Source organism: Accipiter gentilis, chromosome 2, assembly GCF_929443795.1.
Source record: "Accipiter gentilis chromosome 2, bAccGen1.1, whole genome shotgun sequence".
In the NCBI taxonomy this organism is placed as follows: Eukaryota; Metazoa; Chordata; class Aves; order Accipitriformes; family Accipitridae; genus Astur; species Astur gentilis.
The window spans coordinates 46,491,285-46,514,721 of NC_064881.1; the positions used below are offsets into that span (position 1 = coordinate 46,491,285).

The 23,437-nt window shown below is 43.1% G+C and overlaps 1 protein-coding gene across 3 annotated transcripts in view; it reads right to left on the reverse strand.

The window, feature by feature from the left end:
- The window catches only part of NDRG1 (N-myc downstream regulated 1), a 75,656-nt gene that overhangs the window by 18,200 nt on the left and 34,019 nt on the right, over nucleotides 1-23,437 (reverse strand). The window contains exons 1-3 of one of the 3 annotated variants that reach the window (XM_049821817.1): nucleotides 22,103-22,214; nucleotides 8,442-8,520; nucleotides 5,690-5,725 (exon numbers count right to left, since the gene is read on the reverse strand). In XM_049821817.1, coding sequence (XP_049677774.1) covers nucleotides 5,690-5,725; nucleotides 8,442-8,504 — 99 coding nt within the window. In that variant the 5' untranslated portion in view covers nucleotides 8,505-8,520; nucleotides 22,103-22,214. Of the gene's footprint in view, nucleotides 1-32; nucleotides 199-5,689; nucleotides 5,726-8,441; nucleotides 8,521-22,102; nucleotides 22,215-23,437 lie in introns of those variants that run through there. The other 2 variants (XM_049821809.1, XM_049821825.1) reach the window with 2 other exon arrangements.

Genomic DNA, 23,437 nt, shown 5'->3' on the forward strand with positions numbered 1-23,437 from the left:
CTCTTTAGAGATTCATTCCTCTGCATACTCACTGCACTCTTCAGCAGGTAAGCTGTATCTTCCATATCCAGGACCATCTTTAGGCAAAACAGAATGATAAATCCAGCAAGCCAGACAGAGGACACTAGCTGGTTTCTACTTTGTCCAAGCAGGAAACCGGGTTATATAGACAAGCTGCTATCCTGCATAGGCTTATGACTCTCATAATGCCCAGCTACAAAAACCAAAACAGACTAATTCACGAGGATGTCATTCTTAAATAGGATTTGAGTCAGGTTTGGCCAGAAGTACTTACTCAATAGAGCTCAGACATCAAAGATGAACTTAGTCACTGTCACACAACATATGAAAGTGCCAAATTTCAAACCTGGGAATTAGTACACTCTTTCCTGTTCCTGCTTCCATCAGGTTTTGAGAAGTTTAGCTTTATTTCAGGTTTTATCTCAAATCTGTAACCCCCAAACTTATTCTAAATTAAATCAGAAGCAAGCTCTTTCCTAAAAAGCCAGTATTAAAAGTTTCCAGTAAGAACACAAAAGACTTTGAAAAATTAGTGCAAGTCAAAATGATTCTGCACAACAAAAACGAGGACTTTAACTCTTTGAAATCTAGTATTTTCCAAAGTAGACAAGCAATATTTAGTCTAGAGTATCCCTACATCTATCATACTAATGTCACTGTAAGTTTCATTTTTGGCAGAAAATAGTGTATTGTAGGTTATTTATTACACAATACTCCAGAAGAGATTTGCAGTAGCAATAAATAGCAATTAATGATAATAGCAATTAATATTTTCCACATTCTACCTTCCTTCTGTACTCACATAATTTTCAATACAAAGCATAAAAATCAATAGTTTGGCAACCTAAACACCAGTAATGAGAGTAAGCAATATTGTGTAACATGCCTCCTGCTTAGTGTGGAATATAGAAATTATTTCCTCCTCAATTAGAGACTAATAGGCATTTTGTATCATCAGATTTTTATTGCTAGATCCTTCCAGTAACAGCACTGAAAATGCAGGTGTCTTCTTAAGAGGGACCACCATCCAAGATTTGGGACCTTTCTCCTTTGTGCATGAAAAAAATATCTGTTCATGGTAGGTGAAGCCAGACCCTTGAACCTGCACATCCTGCTGACCTCCACCTAATTCTTCTGGAACTGGAAGCATGAGTCTAGTTCAAACTCAGTGTCAACTAAAAATAGTTCAGAGACGGCAGGTGATCATACTTCTAATTACTGGCATAAATCACAGTCAGTTTAACAATCGGTTTAATTCCTTATTATCTTCACAGTAAGACTCCCCTAATTCAAGAGGGTTGCGCTATTTTCCATTAGCACGAATCCTTAATGGCGAATACGCAAAAGGTTCTCCTAAAAAACAATCAATTCAAACCAGTTTCTTTGGTGACATCAAACGAACAACTTCACATCCGTATTGAGCCTATTAAAGATCAAGAGATTTGTCTACGTGATGTAGGGATGGATGTTTTCAAAATGCAGAGCACTGAAAACAGATGGCAGCACATCCCAATCAACGTCAACATTATAGTAAGAGGCTCTCCACCAACCGATTTGTATTAAAACACTATCTTGGAAAAAAATCCAAGGTACACTAATCCGATAGAAGGATAAAGACAAACACACCATCTGTCACATCTCTCACTTTAACAGAGGTGCAGTCTTATCTTACTGCCCTAAAAACACACACAAAAATACTTTTGATACATGCAATTTAAGAGAGGCTATCTTAGTTTGAAGGAGCTGATCCATTCTAAAGTAGATTTTATTTTCAGGTCAAGTGACTTTTTTGACATTTTGTCATGAGGTTGAAAGGGGGAGCCAATTTGTAAGTCAGTAACGCAGGAGAGCTCATTTATTCCTTCCCCTCTCTACCCTGGCTAAGGAAGACACGGATTGAGGAACATGTTTACGAACAAGGTGCTTTCTGAAGCATGGGATATGCAACCAAAACGCTTCAGATATCCAAAAAGGAAAGCCACACACACACACTGCACATTTTGCTAAAAACACCATGTTTTATATTTTAAGTGAAATACTGCATTCCATCAAGATTACTTTAAAGCTTTCAGATATATTTAATCCTCAATTACCATCTCATGCTTTTATTTTAATTTATAACATTATGCCTGTTAAATACACCTCCCTTGCCTCAGAACTGAGGGACAAGCTTCAGAGCTTTTAAAGAGGATTTAAATGCCTTTTAAATTGCTAGGAGACAGTATATTTTAAGTTCATATTACTTAAGAAATTTAATATACTAATACCTGTGTATGCTATTTTTCACTTCTTTTTTTCAGGGTCTTGGTGATCAAAAGTATTTGAGCTTTTAATGAGGTATTGCAATATTGGATTTCAAATCTCCTTTGTCCTGAAGTTATTAACATTTTTCCCCCCTTGCTTCTTCTACTCTAAAATGGTTATTTCAAGTCCCCTTATGTTTTTCTAAAGACCCAATGCCCACCTTTCCAGGTATTGTTCTCCTCTTTTTTTTTGTTTGTTTAAGGTTTCTGTATTAAATTAGCAATATTAAGAAAAAGGTTCCCCAATTCAGGTGTGAGCTGGGTACATTAATATGTGTGATGACTTTTGATGTAAATATAAGTGACTCTGCTAAGGTGGAAGCCAGTAACAAAAACTTTGGTGCATGAACTGAAGCAGATTATTGCAATAGTTCTGCCCAGGGATTCTTCCTAGTCCGATTAGCACTGGGTCACACTGCTCTGCAGAAGCACAAAACCACAACCACCCCCATTGCTTTCCTTCAGAGACCTAAAAGGATGAGGAAATCCGTGTAACATGCTGCAACGCCCCAAACTGCATCCACCAGTGCCGGTGGGAAACCCACCCCCATCGCACCATGAGGACCAGTAGATTCGTCACCCGTTGTAAGGGCCCTTTTTCCTTCTGCCCTCGCAGAAGGAGGAGGAGGAGGGAAAGCAGAAATGGCTCTTGCCCGCTGGGGGATATAGATGGCCGTCAGCCATGAATTGCAAGGGAAAACTCATCTCTGCCACCTACAGCTGCCACACAGCTCAAAGTTTTGCTTAGTTATCGAGAAAGCAGTCTCCTGATGGACTGCTCACTTCTGAAACAGAAAACTAAGAGAATATATACAGTGACGAGGAGCCAGGTCTCCATCAGCTCCAATGCTACCAAGCTAGAAAATAGGCAAATACATCAAACTGGAAATACAACTGTGTTTGGCATTAAGCCAACAAAACAGCACAGGGCACACTGCCCTGCACCAGTTTATCACTAACTGTGCTAAAACAGGTTTTGGGAGGCAGGCAACCTTCACTTAAACTTTCAAGTGGGTGCCACAGACAGACATATAGTGCTGACTAGAGATAGTTCAGAGCTGTCAGTTCTTCCATCTCTTGTCTTGGCCATCCCCTGGTCACTTCCTGAAAGCTTTCCTCCAGAGAATAACCACATACTTGTCTTGCAACACGTGCTTCCAGAAAGGCAATATTGCACTATACAGTGGCTTACTTCAAAAATGTAAAAGTATGTTTTACACAAATCTGTCTATTTCTTTCCAAACCCAAATAACTAGATAAAATTTATTCTTGGAACTAAAACACCTCACAGGCAGTCACTACTTTCCAGTAGTGATAGAACCAAAGTTATTAACTGACCATGGAATAACTTGTCCCCAAAAGGACGAAGCAAGTTGCAAGGGATATGGTGAACACCGACATCCATACAGAGGCACTAAATAAGAAGCTCCATCCTGCCAAGTGCTGATCACTTCCTTCCTTGGCCAGGTCCATCCTTCTCCCAAGCATAGCTCAGGGGACAGGTTGCTTATTAAAAGCACACATGAGCTTCAGCGTCAGTCCTGAGTGATCTGGGTCCTCGAGGGCCACACACAAACTCCTCTAATGAACTAAGCAATAGAGTCTCTCCTAACAGCTTCAAACCACCTCTTTCATAAATCAACCGCAGAACTTAGACACATAGGTAGGGTACTTGTGGTTTTAAGGACCAAAGCTAAACCTCCTTTGCAGTGGCTGTTCTTAGCGTAACGGGTTGAGACTGTTCTTTCACATTTTTCCTTCCTGAACTAGAACAACCGAAGATTAAACTCTAACAAAGAAAGATCATTAAAAAAGGAAGAGCTGGCAGAACAGGGCTAAATGACAAGAACCACTGCTCTGGATTAGTGACAGTTAATCCAAAACATGGAAAAAAAAAACCCCAAACAACAAACCAAAAAGGCTTAGAGAATTTGATCTGAGAGTTAAAAAAATCTATATATACACATGGTTTACAAACCAAGCAAATTTATTCCAAGAATAGAAATGAAATATGGGTCACTTCTGGATTCTTAATCAAAATACTGCAGTATTCCTGTTAGCAGACTTAATCTGGGATTCAGATCTATTTAGACCAAGTGATCAATCTGGACCTAAACAAAAAGCTTCTCCCATGCTGTGCACAGGAAGTCACGTGGTGACAACTTCAACTTAAATTTATCAAGACTTCAGGCAGTGGATTTCATCATTAGAAAGGATAAGGGGAAAGATGCCAGATTAACGTAAACTCCAGTTTTTCTGCAGAAGTAAGAACCATTGAAAGATGGCAAATATGTTTGAGATAACTGTCTCCCTTGGTTTCCAGGGAAAAGACTGCTGAGTTTGTGCTGGATTTTTAACCAATTTGCACAACATCGAATAAAACCATTGACAGGTGCAAATAAAGTGCTACATGCCACAAAGTACAGAAGGGTTATTTCCTTCACGCACCTCCACCCGAACATTCAAGAGACTAGAACAATTTAACAGGTTTCCTTGTTCCTGCAGTCTACCTCCCTCCTTACACCCCTTGATAAAAAGACGACACCCAGCGAGCCTCTTTTCTCAACACATACTCCTTCTTGTCCTCAACGATGGGAATTCACCACTGTTTTTTTTGTCGAGGCAGGTACAAGCTCCCTGGTCTCCTTCTCTGTTCAACCCAGCCTGACTCTGACAGCCGTGCATTTCCTTAGTCTCAGCTTAAGAACCAGCAAGGGCACACATCTCAGTCAGAAGCCCAAATGGAGATAAAATAATATATAAGGGGAGCCAAGAGAGTTAGAAAATTACCTCTCAAAAGCATGACACGGGGGGGGGAAGTGGAAAGCCACCATTTGACCTAGTGGTGTGCTTTATGAACTCTTATGTTCTGGCTGTAAATAAACATACGGAAACTACCGTCACCCTGTTATGGGCAAAATTGATTGCTTAGGGCCTTCCACCACTCTGCACGCTTCAGGAATCTTTTGGAAACTTTCAACTATACATGGAGAGGGACATTTCCTCTGAGGAAATGCATGCACACTGCTAATGAAAGCAAATTAATTGGGGAAAGTGTGTGTCCATGTGGGAGGGGAATATTTTGCTTTCACTACCACTGCTGAAGAATCTCATTCTCTTAGCAAGAATAGAACTGCTTGCAACCCAGCCACCCGTTTTGGAAGAAACTTTCTCAGCTTCAGTCTGAAAAGACCTCCTGCAGTCTCCTTCACATCACTATGTTAGAGCCCCATTCAGACCCCTCTCCCACAGTAACAGTATTTCTGGCAAGCAGTCACTTCTGACCACATTTTGCTGTTTTCTCAAATGTCAATTCAGTTTCCCCTTTTACCAGGAAAAAAAAAAAGCAGAAGAACTTTACTTGCCTGAACATCGAAGTCTGGAAGGAGGCGAGTGATAGCCTGTGAAAAGATTTTAAAGCATTAATGCAGGTAACTTTTGCAGCTACAGAAATCTGCACTGGGACACGTGTGTTCTAAGCCACCAGTTCTGCAGCCAAGAGCTGTCCTGTCCTTTCATTCAACGAAAGCTCTCTTGCTGAATGTCAAAATTCACCTAAAAGCTTTTGCCCACTAATCTTCATGGAGAACATGAAAACAGTAAAACATTATCGACCAGCAAAATAAAGCACAAAAGCTGGTGAAGCTTCATTTACTGTTAAATCACTGGACAAGTCAGAGCAGTAACTGGACTTTTCTCCATTGCTTTGCTTATTGTAGCCATGGGACAGCCAACAGCCCACCTCAGTCCTGCCTAGGATGGAAAGCTGTTGTTCGAGCACACACTGAGCACTTGCAACTCAGTTAAGCAGTCATTACTGGGATTTGTTTACACGATGTGGAAGGTAGGAAGGGTTTTACCCTAGCTAAAATTAGGCCTTGTTATGTTTGGGAGGCTGGCTGGACACAGAGAGGTATGTTCCAACCTGTGACCAGCCACCGCTATTAGTTCCTACACATGTCAAGGACCTCCAGCAGAAAAGGAGTTAGGTGACATCCTCCCCATCTCCAATAGCCTAAGAGGCTTATAACTTAAAAGGAAGAAGTGTCTTACAGTCACCTTCTTCTATTAAAAGGACAAGGAAGAAGTCAAACCTCTATTTAGACTGGAGGGCTGAAAACAGAGGGAAGAGCAGCCAAGCCAACACTTAAGCTGCTGAGTATGACAGAGAAGCCAAAGCTTGAAAAAATGTATTGAGATAAAAAGCAAAGCTTAGGATCCTGGCAAGGAGGTCACTCGGTCCCAGAAGCCCAAGTAATTCAAGATGGAAGATGCGAGAAGCAATAAAACTGCTGTCTTGGGCAATATCATCTCAGATGGTGGACCTCATGCAGTCCAACCCATAATTATGGCAGGACTCTAGAGCCATGATCTTTAGGCAGTTAGGCAGTGTCATGTACATACAAACAAGTAGCTGAAGAGCTGACTGAGCTTGTGGAAGTCATTTTACACAGCCTTAGCTTTAGACAATATGCTAGGTTTTAATCTTACTATACTGATGGTCTCACAACCTTTAAAACATAGCTAGTTTCATACATGGTTGTTTCTGTGGGGTCTAGAGTAGAAAGGAGTAAGTATATGTGGCATCCATATAGACAGCATATGAAATAACTGTTCAGGAACAAAGACTCAGCTGTAGAAGAAACCTGAGCACAACAAGCCAGTTCGTGACTTCAGAGTGCATCACCCACTCAACACCATCTCCACTGTTAACTTTAGTATGTGCTGAGTGTCCTTCAGGGCAATCTTTTCCACTTTCTCAGAACACATTAACTAACTTCCCTCATCTATGTTAAGAACGGCCACAGGGGAAATCAAACTCTGTACTAGTTTTCCCACGTAGACAAAACTTAAGGTAACATCGTGAATAAAAGCATATAGGGTTCATTGTCAAGATTCCAACTTTTGATCTACGTGCTACAGAAACCCAGGAAGTTAATCAGTGTTAAGATATTTCTGAACTTTGAAGCAAAGGCATTTCAGTACCCATAAGGCTTCTGCTTAGTATCTCCTTTGTTTTGCTACTACTGAACAATATTGGCATTAAGAAGGGACCTTAGCTTCTGAAAAGTTTGAGTGCTGCATTCACTGGTATCCAAACAAGCTCTGCTTTCATGCAATGTCCTTGGCAAAGGAGCTGTGTTTAAAGTTTCTCTAGCCGTTTCGCTGCAGTCACAAGTGGAAACGATTTTCTGAAGTGTTTACGCAAAAGAGGTAGGGAATAAAAAAGAAAGTAGCAGATAGAGCAATGAATAGTTCTAGTGTAGAAAACCAGAAAAAAAACCACATTTATATACATGATTTTCAAGAATTACCATCATTGGGAACAAAAGAAAAATCTTAGTTTTCATTCAAGAAAAAAGCTGAGAGATTCCTTCACGTATTACAGTCAATTATTTGCCATGAACATACTGAACCACAGAGTACTGCTACCACCAAAGAGTCAAGACAGCCACTGAACTCAGATGCTGTGGGCAGTTTTTTGAAGAAAATGGTGCAAAAACAAATGGAAAGAAGTACAACAAGGTTAAGCAAAAAAAAAAAAAAAAAGGCTACGATGTTTCTACACTGCAACCCCAGAGGAAAGGCTGTGGCTTGCGCACACCCAGCCCGCTGCAAACCTGGTAGCAGTTTGGCTGTAACTCGTAGCTCAGTGCAGTCAGAGACGATTAGATGAGGCACACTCGTACCTCCTGGCTCAGATGTGCCGAAAAGAAAAGTAAAGGTCCTCTGTGTCTCCTTGAAAGGTAGCTGACAGAGCAAAGTTTGTATCTTTACATTGAGAAGTCTATAGGTATAGATAGATGTACATGAGATTGCCCAGTTGGCATCATGCAAAATACCTAAAGACACCCAGAGCTGTCATTATTCAGAAAAGAAAAAATGTCACCAGCAGATTAGCACTAAAGAGTAAAACCAAAGACCAAGAAAGAACAAATAATTAAAGCTCCGTTTTGCATTAAAAAAAAAACCCTGAAAACCACACTCTTATTCTAGCTCCAGTTTCTCTTGTTTCTTCCATGTGATATGTTAGAACTAATCTAAGAACACACGTGCAATTCCAAGAGCAGCCCTGAAATAAAACACATAAGCTGTAAAAAGGTTTAAAATAATTACCTCCTCCTTCTCCACCAGAGGTTTCACCTCTGCAAGGTGAGCATCCTGGAACTCTGTTGACATGGTCAGTAGCTGATATCTGCAAAGATGAAAAAAGATTTGTTCTCAGCTTGCATCAAAGATTAAAAACAGGAACAAATAAAGATCTTGCTCCACCCAACCACCCCAGCAATGACCCACTGTCTCAGGTTATAGTTTAAAAGACCTTTGCAAGAAGGTTATGAATTTCTTGTAAAATACCTCCCTGGTTTATTTATATACACACTCCTGCACAATACAAGATTAAAGAAATACTAAGGCTGCAAGATCAAACAAAAGTTTGGCAGCTTCAAAACAGGGAATGCTGAAGGAAACAGGGCAGGGACCAGTAGAGAGCCATGGAAACTGTCGTTTCACAGGTGAAAGGAGGCAGAGCCAAATCTGCACAACCGCCTTAGGAAATTAGCTTGAATACTCGTCTCTGAAATTTTTATATTTTTTTTTCCTCCTTTTTCTTTTTGATGCAGGCTCCCTGTCCATCCCCCAGATCTTTACTGTAAGAAAACTGAACTGGACACTCATTAGCATTGTTTTACTCTCAGATCGATGTGCTCTACTCTTTGGGATGGAAACACCCTCCCTGTTCTGAACAAATCGTACCAAGTAAAACAGATATTCCTCTAAATGGACACCAACAAAGTGCACGCAAAAATGCCGTTTTCAAAACTGCCAAAGTAAGGAACAAGACTGCTGCATCCTGCAATAGGAAAAGGACCAGCATTGCGATACCCAGCCCTCATCTGCGGGAAGCTTAACTGGGACCAGGGGTTCGGCCAAACCCCAGAGGAGGCGACTGCCGCGGCAGTCGGAGCAGCAGGTTGTGCTGCAGGTGCAGTGCGCCTTCTCCATTTGGACCAACAGGCATCTCAGTTCAGCAACTGTATCAGTCCAAACCGTGAGTTAAGAAGAACAGCACGTTTTCACTCTCTTGACAACTCTAAGGTGCCAGAGGCAGAGGGCTGTTCCCTGCGAAGCTCTAATGAATGACCAGAAACAGTTCTCAAAAGAGATACCAGAACTGTTTTAACAGCAAGATGACAAATACAAAAGTCAAAGTATGTTTGTTACGTATCCTCTGGCCTGCTGGAGAAATGCATATCATGTGGATTTTGGAGATCTTTGGACAAAATTGGAAATTTATTAACTACACAACTATAAAACAAATCAATTACTTTTTAACAAAAGTTTAGAACTGTCTTAAGTGAAGCACATGAGTAAGCGTACTCATAAAGCAAGCCAAAAGGCTGAAACACATTTAGGAATTATTGACTAAGCGTTAACTGCAAACATTTTAATTATTAACAATTTTCCTGAAGATAAGCATTGAACTACAAAACAGAATTTAAATTGATTCTTTAAACCATGATTTCCTACCTCTTGACTTCAATCTGATTTAAGCCAATCAACCCTGTCTACATAAATGACCTGGTGCCCAAGAAGGGCTGTGAAGCCCATAGGAGTATCCAGGAGCCAGGAGTGGAAGCAGCAGCAGCATTTTTAGTCTGCCCCATGGGTTAACTTGATGCACTTTTCCCTGGGCAAAGATGCTCTAGTGAGGAAGTTTGCAAGATCACTGGATGCTGCAGGAAGCTATGAAGTGGCACACACAGATTAAGAAAGTTAATGCTGAAAAAAACGCTGATGTCCACGCACATGCAAACCACTTCAGATTTTAGGAAGCCTTCTTGCTAGCTACAGAATTGGGTGGATTTTTGCTAAAGAATTAGACCGGGGATTTTAAACTTAGAGAAATGCTTCATGAATATTTAACCCCACCAGTTGAGGCATGGGGACAGGAACAAAACTGACCCCATTGCCAGGAATTTGTAATCCAAGTTTATAAGGCACCAGAGCTACTTAAATAGTCAGAGGAGTCAAGACAAGAGTTAATCCCCCAGCAGTCACTATGATTCACCCTTTTTCTCCAGGTTTTCCAGTAAGTTTTACCTGTTACAGACCTTAATCATAAAGAACAAGCAAACAACAAGTTTGCCAAAGTTTCAGGCAACTGCAAGTGACACTTTAGAAACAGTGTTACCTATTTTTGTAATTACAGCCACCTATGTAATCTGCCATTCTTACACAGTGAGCAGTTGTGCATGGCAGAGAGGGAAAATAAATGCTGCTGCAATATTTAGAGGTCGAAAATACTTACATGCAATTGCATCTAACTCACTTTTTTTTTTTTTCAATTCAGCAAATTCTGTTAAGACAGAAATAGCACCATAATGTTGCACCCAATTCTGCAATAAGGACTAGAAGTGCAAGAGACTTTTCCATGTTTTGCCTATAGGGGAGGAAAGTAAGAAGCTAGGTCCCCTGCAGGTTTCCAGTTAGAAGCGGTCAGGGAACAAAGCCACAGCTAGTGTTTGTGGAAGAAAGTTGTTTACATGGGACAGTTTCAGATTTTCAGGGACTCAGAGCATTGACTACAAATGACCAAAAAAACTGTGCCAAAAAGAACAAGATGGATGCCTTTTATAGCCTTAAAAAACAATCCTGTTTTCATAATAGTTCAAAGTTGTTGCTCTATGTTTCCGAAAGAACCAGCACTAGGAAGTGCTGACCAGCCGATTACACGACTGCCATGAAGTCGGCTGAACAAAAGCCCAACGTGTACCAAGTTCTCGCTTTTGGAAAGATACCAGATCTTGCAGCCACATAATGTTTTCAGATCAGGCTTTTCCAAGCTCTGGGTTTTCCTTCTCTGCATCAGGAATACCTGAAACATTCCTACCTCTCCTTGTGAGAAGGCGGCACAACAACACCCTATTTGTTCACGAGAGCTGGCAAACAAAGCCCTGCTATCTGTCAGTACTGTAAAAACCATCTTATTTTCCAAAGAGAAAGATGCTGGGGAAGTGTTTTTGTACCACCCATGTTCAGCACAAATTTTATAATCTCTAAATAGGTGCTTTGTGCTCCCTCCCTCCCTGTTACGTGACAGGGTAGCTCAAAGCTAATGTAACTGCATAACTCTCCCAAATAGATAACCATACAAGCATTCCTTCATACACGTTTCAAAGCACTTGCCTCACAGAAGTCTTCAAAAGACAAAGGTCATTTATATCTGCAAGCAGTAGTGTAAAGTTGCCAACTTGGAGAAAAACAACTTTTTTAACTCCACTTGGCCAATTCAGCCTCCTAAGAGGTCCCAAGTTCTCCATTCTGGGACAAGCCAACTCCACCCAGCGGACACCCACCACCCTGCACCCAGCTATCAGTTACAATTGCTGCTCAGAGGATTAAGTTTTAAAACAATCATACTTCTAACTAAGAAAAAATACGGGTCTAAGGCACCTTTGCAGCTGGCAAAGTGCTTTAAAACTGATTACATATCTACCTTTGCCAACTAGCAGGAAAGGCATCATACCAGCCTCTAGGAAGCCAGGGGGATGTGGGGAAGGGTGAAGTCATCTGTGCAATACTATGTTCACTAATTTCATTCAGAGAGGCCTTTCCGTACCTGTTCCAGCACAAACCCACTGCTCCAAAACCACCGGAGAAAGTGTCATAACCAAGGCTCGTAGCTCAGGCATCATTTCACTGAACCCGATTATTTTCCTCCTGAAAGTTCAGAATATACCCCCGGTCCCTTTGCACTATTGCTGGAGGGACGGTGATCGCTGCAGCCTTGTTTTGGCAGCAGGAGGTACAGGATGGATGTGCAGCCTGGCTTTGCACAGCAGGGATCCCAACAAAGGAGCCAAAAAGCCACACACCAGGCCATCCAACTTCAGACACTGCAGTGTTGCAATCATAAGTACCAAGTATTAGGTAATCCTAATATACGTGACCAAGTTCATTGCAAGCACAGAAGCGAAACAAGTTCAAAGATCGCTCGTTTCAAACTATTCTTCTGAAAACACACATATGGTTGTCCAGGTTTGTGCCACAGGGTGCATCAAGTGTGATGGTCTCACATCCACGAAGGGCTGGGGGGACTGCTACTAGCACTACAGGATTTACCTTTGCCCTCATACCCAACTGCTTTTTATTTACGTGCTATCATGGAAAACAAAGAGCAGGAAAAGACTCCTGCCTGAGAGTTTCATTAAGAAGGCAATTTCCTCAAAACAGCTTGTTTAAACACTGGCAGCAGAGACTATTCTCCTTTTGAGTACATATATACAGAAGAGTAACTTCACCAGAGCAACCTGATTGCATTTCCACCTCTGCAGGCTGAGCAAGCAGGAGCAGTCATCACTTTACACGTGGGACTAAATACCCATGAGCATCTAAAGACAAAGAGGGAGAAGGCTACGGGCACTGAGGGTCACAGCTCCCAAAACACTGGTGTTGCTCTCTTTGGAGAGAGGCAGAGGGACCATGTGAGACTTGGGCTCCAGGGCCACACGTGGGAGGTGTTTCCAACCCGGTCGCATCACTCTGCGCTTTATCCCTTGAAAAGCACAAGTGTCTTCAGAGCTCAGGCACCAAAGAAGGTAGGAAGGACAGGGGTGGCAGTTTGAGGCTTTGTGCATCTGCAGCAGCTGAAAGCACTCTTAAAGAAGTAGGGATGAGGCAAGAGTGGAGAGAGCTAAGATGTCTCCAGAGCTCGCAGCAGTTGATTAGCAAAGATCCCCGTTCAGTTCCCAGTCAGAAAAATAACCAGGCAGCTCAGGGGGCTGACAATTAAGCAAGGAAAGTTACTGTGGTGCTCAAACTGCATTTGAGCCTTACACACAGTCAATTAGACCTCTTCCAGTCATTCACAGTAAATGCTGTGAACTAGTCTGACTGGCCCTATAACAAAAAATGGTTACTGCAAACTGGAGAGCAGCCTGAAAAAACTTGTCTCCACTGAACAGAGAGAAGTGGACATGAGTTGATAGCACCCATGTATGGTTATGGTCCACAATGCACGCTTTCATTAAGTGCAGTTTACATTTCAGATATTTTATAATAAACTTGACAAATCTAATCTTCCTGTTCATAATTCATTTGAAAATTACACATTTTGCAAGCATCCGAAACAGTTCACGCATAAGCATCTGCCCACACTATGCCCTGTTTAAGCTACTCTTTGTTACAGGCACTGGTATCACGAGGTCCTTTGTGTACCAAGTTACTGATTTTCTCCGACATAGTTCCACACAATAAATCACGGAAGAGGTTTTATAGCAGTTCCTCCTCTTTAAAAAAAAAAAAAGAGCAGATGACTTTTAACAGTTAAGTAGCATCTGACTACACAGTTTGAGCAGCAAGTGTCAAAAGTTGAAGACACTCAACTACTTGGACTCTCTGGGTTTCCTTAGCCTCTGGTTATACATGATTATCTCAATTTGCAACTAAAAGTTAACAACCTGACACACAGGAGGCTTGGAATTGTGGCCCTTAAATAACCTAAAGTTTCAAATCAGAAGAGGTCAGGAACCAAAGCATTAAATTAAATAATACCAGGGAACTGAAAAAACTACGCTGCTTCATGACCTCTGGTTCACAGATGTCCTGTGAACTGCCATCACCCAGCCATCTTCAAGCACAGCACACTGCCAATACTCAATTTCATTATTTTTTGTTTCTAAGCAATTTGCTTTCATTTCTTTTCAACCCCCTTTTTGAGCTACTCCACCAGCATGTTTTAGTGAAGGCTCTAGTTGAAAAATAAGAGCTGGCATCCAGGAAAAAAAAAAAGTGGGTTTTTAGAAGCATAACATAGCATAACAGTGATTTTCAAAAAACAAGAAGTTTTAGCCATTTTTAAGTTTAGACTTATGCTATGTGCTAATCAATCTGATTAGGAAACTAAACGTTTTAACCAAGAACTTGAGCCCTGCACCAAGGAACAGCCGGGTGAAGCCGCAAGGAGACGACTGCAAGGACAGAGCCAGCAGCCAATTCCACCGGGCTCCCACGAAAAACACGCAGGTGTGGGTCCGCAGCCTCTCCCGCAGCTACGCCTGCCTGCGGCTTCGGCGTACCCCTGCAGTTACGGAGCCAAGATCTCCAGGCTCTTCTCCAGTCCTGTTGTTCTGGGTGGTTTTTCTACTTGTGCAACCGGCGCCGATGCCTGTATGGGCGCAGAGCTGTTCAGCTGCAATCGCTTTGGGATCGGACACTGCCTTTAAACCACCAATTCCTCAGACCAGGGGCTGGCTACTCTTCACAGGCATGACACGCTCTGGCAGCTGCGTGTTGATAGTAGCATCAAAACAAAGTGAGCTGGAAGCAACCCTTCTGTCTACTCTGCAGATGTTGAGCAAGAAAACTGTTGCAATGCGGCTTGCACAAGCCTCTCACTGTGGGATGCGATGAAGAATGTTCCCTGGAAAGCTCAGGGTCCTCCCATGCTTCACAGGAGTAGAAACTGGCTGTGGGAAGGGTTGGTGTGCTAGCCAAAGGACATGTCTGCTGTCCCCGTCTCCCCGATGCTGGACACTCCGGTTGTCCGTCCCCCCCAATATAATGAGCAGCTATGTTATTCCTAGCTGGCAGGGAAATGGAGAGCTTGCAATGTCTTGGGGCTTTTTTTCCTGCTGTAGCAATCCCTAATACTACCTACACTATAATATCACAACTCCATGAGGGACAGATTATAAACCCTACTGAAGTTCTCAGAAATTCAGGTTTCTTTAGCATCTGGCACCTGAAATTACTTTTGGTCATAACCACTTCTCACAGAGTTATCTCCAATAATGTGAAGTTTCTTCAACGAGATTAAAAATATTAGTGATGCCCAGGACTCTCCGGCTACGAGGAGTGCCATCATCCCAACTTCCCTCCTCAAGCAGCCACCGCTCACCGCTGACGTGGCTGCAGACAGTCCTTGCAGAGCATGACAGCGCAGGGTGGAGGTAGGGGAACCCGGGGCTTTTGTAAGAAATCCCACATCTGAGTGGCAGCCTAAATTTATTTGGAAACACATTATGCCCATTTGTACTGGTGCCAATATTGTCCTTTAGCTTTAAATGACTCCAGGCTGTGGGTGGCAGCACTGCAGGGTGGAAAGAGTGAAGAGCAATCAGCTGCCTTCCCAGGCTTTGTTTTCTCACCCCACCAAGCCAGCCTGTCTCCTTCCACTGCCCCAGCACCCTCCTAGCATCCTCCCAACATCCTTCTCTGCATCCATCCCACTCCTCCTTCAACTGACTGCAAACATAAAGGTCTTGCGCAAAGATGAAAGGCGATGCATTGGTACAGAACCTGACACCTGCCTTGCACCTGGGTGCTAGGCTGGGCTTTGGGGGCAGATTAAATAACGAATACCGCAAAGATGCATTAGGCATTTCATAACATGGAAGAGACGGCTTCTGCCACAAAGATTGCAGTCTAAACAGACAAGAAACAAGCTATTGTTCCCGCAGCTCACCAGCGGTCAGGCCATGCTCCCCACCCCCTCCTATTCTCAATCTGCCATGCTTTAATAGTTCATAGCTTCTGCCCAGCTGCAACTGCTTCAAAAAGTGGGTGGTTCTGTGCAAGTTAGAGGCGAAAACATACTGAGATTATTCCAGAAGGGACAGGCCCATAGTATACTCAGAGATGAGGAATGTTGTCTGGCTCTCTAGGTTGCACCCTTGCAAGTATATAATGGTTTCTTTTTGTATGTTTTGTATTTTCACATTGATGTTGCAAAGATGAGTGGTTAAGTTACAAAACATCACAGCTAAGGATGATGATGTGTCTTAATTTAAACGTATTCATTAGGTCATACTATATGGGTTCACGCTTCTATCACCTATTAAAACTGCTTGCTCATCGCTGTTACAAGTTCTTTTTATAACCCCTGCCGAAATGCCTGGGCTGAAGTTTTCCATGATAAGTGTCTGAGGGTTTTTGTTTGGTTTTGAGGAGAAAAATACAATTTATGGACATTTTGTTCCTGTGAGCTCCCAGTCCCCTTTTCTAAGATGAACTTTAGCATTTTAGATCTTAATCTGGACTCAAACTTCACACAAATGGCCATTGTGTTAAGGACACATATTTCATTCTTCCCAAGAAATTCCCATTATAAAATTTCCCAAATTTAAGCATTTGCACATGCTCAACTACTCAGGACTAGATTTGGGTAACAGTCTTCCACTGCCTTCAAGCCTCAGCACCTGGAGAAAACAATACGATATTCCTAAGGGCTGAGCACGCTCCTGCCTGTATTGCAACAGATGGGACTGGTGAGGGAGTAAATCAGCACCATTCAGTGCCAAAATACTCCTTGCTTCTCAAAATAAGGCCTTTCAAAATCCTTCAAAGTGGGCAAAAAGCAATTCCTCATCCTCAGCTGACTTTTTTCAAAACTTTACCCATCCATGCTGCAGGTTAGCATCTATACATCAGGCAGAAAACTTAGTTGTCACTTTCCAGACTTTGTTTACAAGAGAAGTTGGAGTTACATGTGCCCAAGTTTTTACGTAAGGTTGGGATTTTATACACAACTTCATAAAATTCAGTGTGTTTCACATGGGGAAGAAATATGTGATACTCTTAAATTGAATCATCTAGAAAAAAAGAATAGTATTTTGAATTTGCCATAATAGAAAGGGCCATCATAAAACTCTGCAGTGCATCTACTTCTACTTCATAGACTAGTCACATAACCCAGTGTGTTGCAACTTTGTCCAAGGACACAAATGCATCTTAAAATTTAGCAGGGATATATTACATACAATACATACAAAATATGTTTAGAGCACTCTAGAACTATAGCAGTAGGAAAATGACATCATTAGTTTGACAAGGTACGTATGAGCTTCCTAAAGGAAGCAACCCAAAAACCCACAGCAAGAGCAATCCTTCCTTCCTCTAATAGTGCACTTCCCATCTGGATGTCTGCCTACCGTGTTCACAAATAAAGGTTCCTTTAAAAGTTGCCTTCTACTTTGCTGATTAGTTTTCCATTATACCTTATGCCTACCACTAAAGACACGCATATATATATAAAACATATTACCACTTTTTTGCTTTGAACACCAGTGCCTCCATCTACAGAGTCTTAATCAGGGACATTACAGATTAAGATCCTTACCATTTAGTTTTTGCTTCTTAAAAAAAAAATAATATCAGAATTTCTTAAAGAAGGCAAGTTGTAATAGTGGTGAAATGGCAAGGACAGAAAAAGCCACACGCACACAAAAACAACCCCCAAGGAATAGCTGAAAGGACACGGAAAGATTTGGTTTACAGTCAGTTAGGTTTTCATGCTGCACTAGGTCCTAAGGTTTGCTCTTTCCATTAATTTTTACATCATCCATACAGTACTAGCAGACTGGCCTTACTCGTCCATGGTAGAGAATAAGCTAAAAGAGCTATACTTTTGAAGCTATACTTAGTTCAGACAGGAAGCAGCCAGTTAAAGGCTTGGAAAAGTAGTGAATATCCAGTTTTAAAAACAGGACTTGAAAAGGAAGATCTGCATTGACCAACTTCCAGCTACCAAGACAAAAAACCTGACTGACAGATGAAAAAGATCTATTAAAATTGTGACAATTAACTGAAAGGAAGTAGCACAAAACCCAAAAGAAACATAGGAAACGTGATCAGCCACACAAAATAAGAGCAGTTAAGATTGACATACATCCTGCTTTGTACAAACAGATACAGCTGTGGAAAATTTCATCAGCCTAGGCAGTCCAGCTGTGCATCAGCAAGCACGCTGCAGAGCACCTCTGCATGTGGAGAACACCCCATTTACAACAAACTGCTGGGCATTATCCAAAGACAACACTCTCGTGCCAGTTGAGAAACCAAACAGGCCTGATTCTGCAGCAGCCCTTAGCTAAAAGTAAAACTAAACTAATCTCCCTCATCATCCAACATAGGACCTTGCACATTCAAGTCTGAAACTTGAATAAGTGCAGGCTTTACTTTTTTTTTTTCTTTACTCCACACTTGCTGTGCTGGATTAAATGGCGAATAATGGTACTGATTCTCATGGACGCGGAGTACTGAGTTTAATTATGTCATAATAACACTTTAATGATACATGATCACGTATTCAGGAGAAGCTCTGAATGGTTCCTTGCTGTTGCTCCAACTGCGCAGCCAAAGGGAATTAACAATAGGGATTACCTCCCGCTGACTGGCCCCGCTGAAGTCACCCAGGGCTCTGGAAGTGGCACAGATAGGAAAAAACCACACCATCATTTGAGCGTAACACCAAGCTCAATAGCCATTATATTCATAGTCATTGATTTCCAAGAGGCCTAACCTAGATTTTAGTAATCCGTAGCAACACACACCACCAAACCTGAAAATGGGATTGCCTTATTTGCAACCTTTTTAAACAGTTTCAGAATATTTCCCGTGACTTTCCAGTACTAGCAAGTGATTCACTTGCAACTTTTGGCACAGAGCTTTTGACAGGTGGCAGAGGGGTAACTGTTGCTTCCTTGACCTGCTGACAGCTGGAGATCCACTCCATTCTTCACAGAAAAGGCTGCAGGGGCAGCACCATCGTGCATTACAAACATACAAATTTACACCTAAAAGCTGAAGGGCAGTCTACATACAATACCATTTATTTAGCAAAACAGCGACAGGACAAAGTGGGCTCTTCTGTACTTCTGCCTGAGATTTCTAGGTGCTGTGACGCAACATGAAAGTTAGATATAAACAAACTGTCATCTGGAAGTCATACGTCATCTCAAGAACCAGCATTTCATCCCTATGAATATCAAGCAGTTGCATCTCCTGGTTTTTGGAAGGTTTTCCTTTCAAGTGGTCAAGCCAGAGCAACTAGAGAAACTCACTCTTGCTGCATACTGCTGAGACTGAACTGATTCAGGCCATTGGTTTCCCAGGCTGTACTCTCCCCTGACAGCAAATGGGCTTTTGCTGCCTTAAGCTTCCAGCTGTACACATGATGTAAACATTGCTGATCCACCACAATTAGAATTTGTATTATTTTTGGGAGTTTCACAGTTTCTAGTTGTCTTCATTCAGAAGAGCTTCAAACCATTTTCACCCCTTCTGTATCTTTTCTTTCACTCTTTGTCTATTTTGAGACAATAAAAGCAGGAAATGTCTCATTACATGTATGCTCCACGTTTTGTGCAACAGATTCTCAGGCTCTAATGAGGTTAAGCGAAAAAACAGTATTTTCTATGGGAAGTTAGAAGTTTGCCAGAATCTCTTAAGCTGGTCATGAGAAGACGTATGTTGCACTTCAGTCAAACAAATTAATCACTTAGGTTTAAAAATCCGAATCAAAGAATTTTTCTCACAACTGTTCACTGCTAATCCTACCTGAACTACAAGAGCAAATTTCTCAACTGCCTTATAACTACTTTTAAGGACCAGGCTCCCGTGCCAAAGTGTTTCCCAAGGTGCACTGTAATTTCCCCATGTAACTGTCAGTGCAAAAAGGAATATTCAAAGAGCAAAGTATCTCCCAATGGAGTAAAGAATATTGGGGAATCCTGCTGTTTTTACCGAGCATTCATACAGTCTACCCAGATGATCTGTCACAGTTTTAGCATTCCTTTTTATTTTGGCAAGAACAAAAAAGCCATTGTGCAGGGCAGAAACAGAAAAACTTAAAGAGTCTGGGTTTTGGTGGTGCGGATGCTTGTTCCCAAACAGAGGCAGGCACATGTGGCAGTGCTCCTTCAGCAGTGGGTGACACTTCCTTGGCTAATGCCAAATTCTGTGGACACCTGACACTTTGACATCTCTACCCTGCTGTTACCTTGGGTAAAGTGGCCAATGAATGTACAAAATCAGTACACAATCCCTTCTTCTTAAGGGAAACAAATTAAAACCCCAGTTTGTCAAGACCTTCTAGAGCCCTCTTGCCCAGCCTGGTTCAAGGCCAGCCACTTTGCAGAATGCCCATTCTCAAGGGGATGAGTTCATCTCTTAGTTCACTGATTGTAGAAATTTTGGTTCAAAGTTTTCAAAGTTGAAATCCAGCTTGTTCAGGTATCTGCTGAACTGCAGTGCAAGGAACTCAGATTCAGAAGTTGTGGTCTCCAGTTCACCAAATGGTTATGCCATGGCATCTGTTCAGTTCATACTGAAAAATATTAGGTACAGGAACCATACACACACTAAGTACTCTCTCATTGCTACATTAAACCCCATTTTCACTACATCTCTATTTGCGACGTCAAAACACACATCATTTCCTCCTGAACACATCCATGCATTATTCTTCTTGAAGGGCACAGACCTTAATACTCAGGGAACTATACAAACCTTTAAGGAACACTTTATTTTTGCTACACCTACTCCTGAGCTCTACCATTTCATCCACAGTCATTAAATTCTTGCTGTGCACAGGACATCATACAGCATTAGCTGCTTGCTGTTTACTCAAGTACTTGTGATAAAAACACAGTCATTCTATGTCAAACTAAGTTAGACTCTGGTTAAAAGAGCACAAAATTAGAAAAGAAAAAAAAAAAAAAAAACAACAACCAAAAAAACCCAAACAAAACATGTTCCCAGAGCCAAGTTCAAAGTGCACCGCCTTAATGCCACTGGCTGAAGTTTTGATTTAAGTTATGCCTGTAATGGCCAATACTAAAAGCAGCAAGGCAGGCTTCTCACACGTTTACCTGAAGGATTTGATAGCTCCTGTTTACAGGCTATTCCCATTGCTTGCCCTGAATCATGAGTTTTTCAGCAGCTGTGTATCTTTCACACACTTGGACACAAAAAAAGTTGACAAAAAGCCAGAAGTCAAAACAGTGCAACACCTTGCAGAGAGGCTGGACAGAAAGCTTCAGGTTGTCTTTGACCTCTTCCTCTACAACTGCATTTTCTAGGTTCAAAATACAGTTCCTATTTAAACAGACAACTGAGGAGAAAATTGTCCAGACAACATGGTCGGTAAATACTTCTCCAAGTTAACATAGTTGGTAAATACTTCTATGTGAAGCCTAATGGAAGTCCTGTTCTGGGAATGGGGTGCAAAATCAGGCACTGTACTCTATAAAACAGTGGGTAAACCAGCAAGCAATGCCAGTATGCAAGTGTTTCATAGGAAAACCATAACACAATGGAAAGCGTTTAACCAAAACATCCTCCCTAGCAGAAGTGAAATCACTTATTTCATCAGATCCAGGACGCGGCTGTGCCTCCACTGCAAACACAGTATACTAGAAGTGCCCTGAACCTGAAGCCTGGAAGCAGCGGAGGCAAACTGCACCTATCATCACCTACGAAGACAACAACCCCACTGCAACACCTGACTGGTAAAAGACCAGTCAAGTCTGTCCTCTGCTCCAGATCCAACGCGGAGCTGCGAGAGCAGGGAGACACGAGCAACAAGCGCCAGTAGTCAACTTCCGTAGGAAAAGTATGTGCCTTCGCTTCACACATGTTTTCCAGCCCAGCCCAGTCCACTCCTGCCAGGGAGCCTGGACCGTGGCAGCAGCATCCCGCAGCTGCCCCCGCTGCCCAGAGGGGCCGGGGTACGGCTCCGGGCACCCCGTCTGCTGCTCCCTCCTGCCAGCCCACAGCCACCAACCCGCTCAGAGCCACCCGCTCCTGCGCCGGCAGCCAGCGAAGTCCTGCTTGGAAGGCGGGGGGGGGGGGGGGGGAGAAAGGGATTTATTGGTAAGAAGAAAAAAAAAAGGAGTGGGGTGATGCAAGGATGCGCTCTCGAAGGGGCTGCGAGGTCCGCGGGGGTGAGGGAGGGATGGGTAGGTGGGTGGGCAGGTAGAGGGACCTTCCCTTACCTGCTGCGCTACCCCTCTCCTTGCGCCGCCGCCGCCGCCGCGCTCCGACAGCCACCCGCCTGCCGCCGCGGGGCGGATTTATAGCCCGGGCCCCGCCCGCCGGGCGGCGCTGCCCGCCGCCGCCGCCGCCACCGCCTCCCCGACGGGAGCACGGGGCGGACCGCCACCCGTTCCGGGGCTCCGCCCGCCCGTCCCCGCGCCCGAGGGCTCCCCCCCGTCGCTCGCAGAAGTTTGCGGCGGGTAACACCCCGTGTGCCCGGTCTGCACAGCGTCCCTAAATATCAGCGGGGAACGCCGGCGCACACACGCAAGCCCAGGTGCCCTCGTCCTCCAGGTCGCGCAGCCCAGCCGGGGGGAGGCTCACCTCTGACATCCCCTGCCGGGGCAAGCTTTGGGAGCAGTGAACGGCGCAGACCTGCCGCCCTGCTTCCCGGAGCGCTACCGTGCCGGGAAGGAGTTTCACACAATGTGGTGAGGAGAGGCGACTGTGTCCAAGGGGTTTGCCCGAGGACCGAAAGAGTAGCAGTCTTGGGAAAGGCTAAGGAAAGGATTGCAACAGCAGGGTCCTGGCACAGGTCGTCAAAATTGTGCGGACATATGTACTACTATATAAAAAGTCCATTTACCAGATCCTGAATTGCAAAACTTTACGCTCATACATTAACATGACCACTAGGAAGGAACTCTTAATTGCACTAGAAAGAAAATAATGCCTTCACACATTTCTGATGAAGTTCAGAGGGTGCAGCGGGTGTTGCAAGTGCTGTGTGATTTTCCCAGCAAACAGCTCTTTGGCAAGAAGCACAGCTAATCGTTTATTCCAAAAAGAGGCCCTAGCCTGCTGAGTAGAGAGTGTCTCTATATACACAGTTCTGCGTGTAGCCACCCGCTAAGGGGCGGGTTAAACTGTGACAGCCTGAGCTGCTTTTTCTGTGGCTTTTCTGTAAAGCGCAGTTACTCCATGTGTGTGATTTCACTTAACAACCTCCCTTTTATGGCAGGTTACTGTGACCTAAACTGATGAAATCCACAGTGTGTTATCATTCTGCCTCATGTAGTGGCCTGAAGAGGAAATCGGGAATTCCTGAAACTCTGAAACTCTGTTAAACTTTCTGCCTCTGTTTTCTCAGCTATACAATAAACTTATTAAGTCCAGTCTATAAAAGCTTGCTGTTGTTCAAATGCATATGATCTTCTCTCCTCCTAAGCCAGCTTCTGTACTGGAGACAGAAGTGCTCCCTTCAGAAAGAGAACCATGGAAGTCTGGTTCCTTTTTCACCACGAAATGGCGGGAGACCATGTTGTCCAGCAATAACTCTGAAATATTACTAAGTC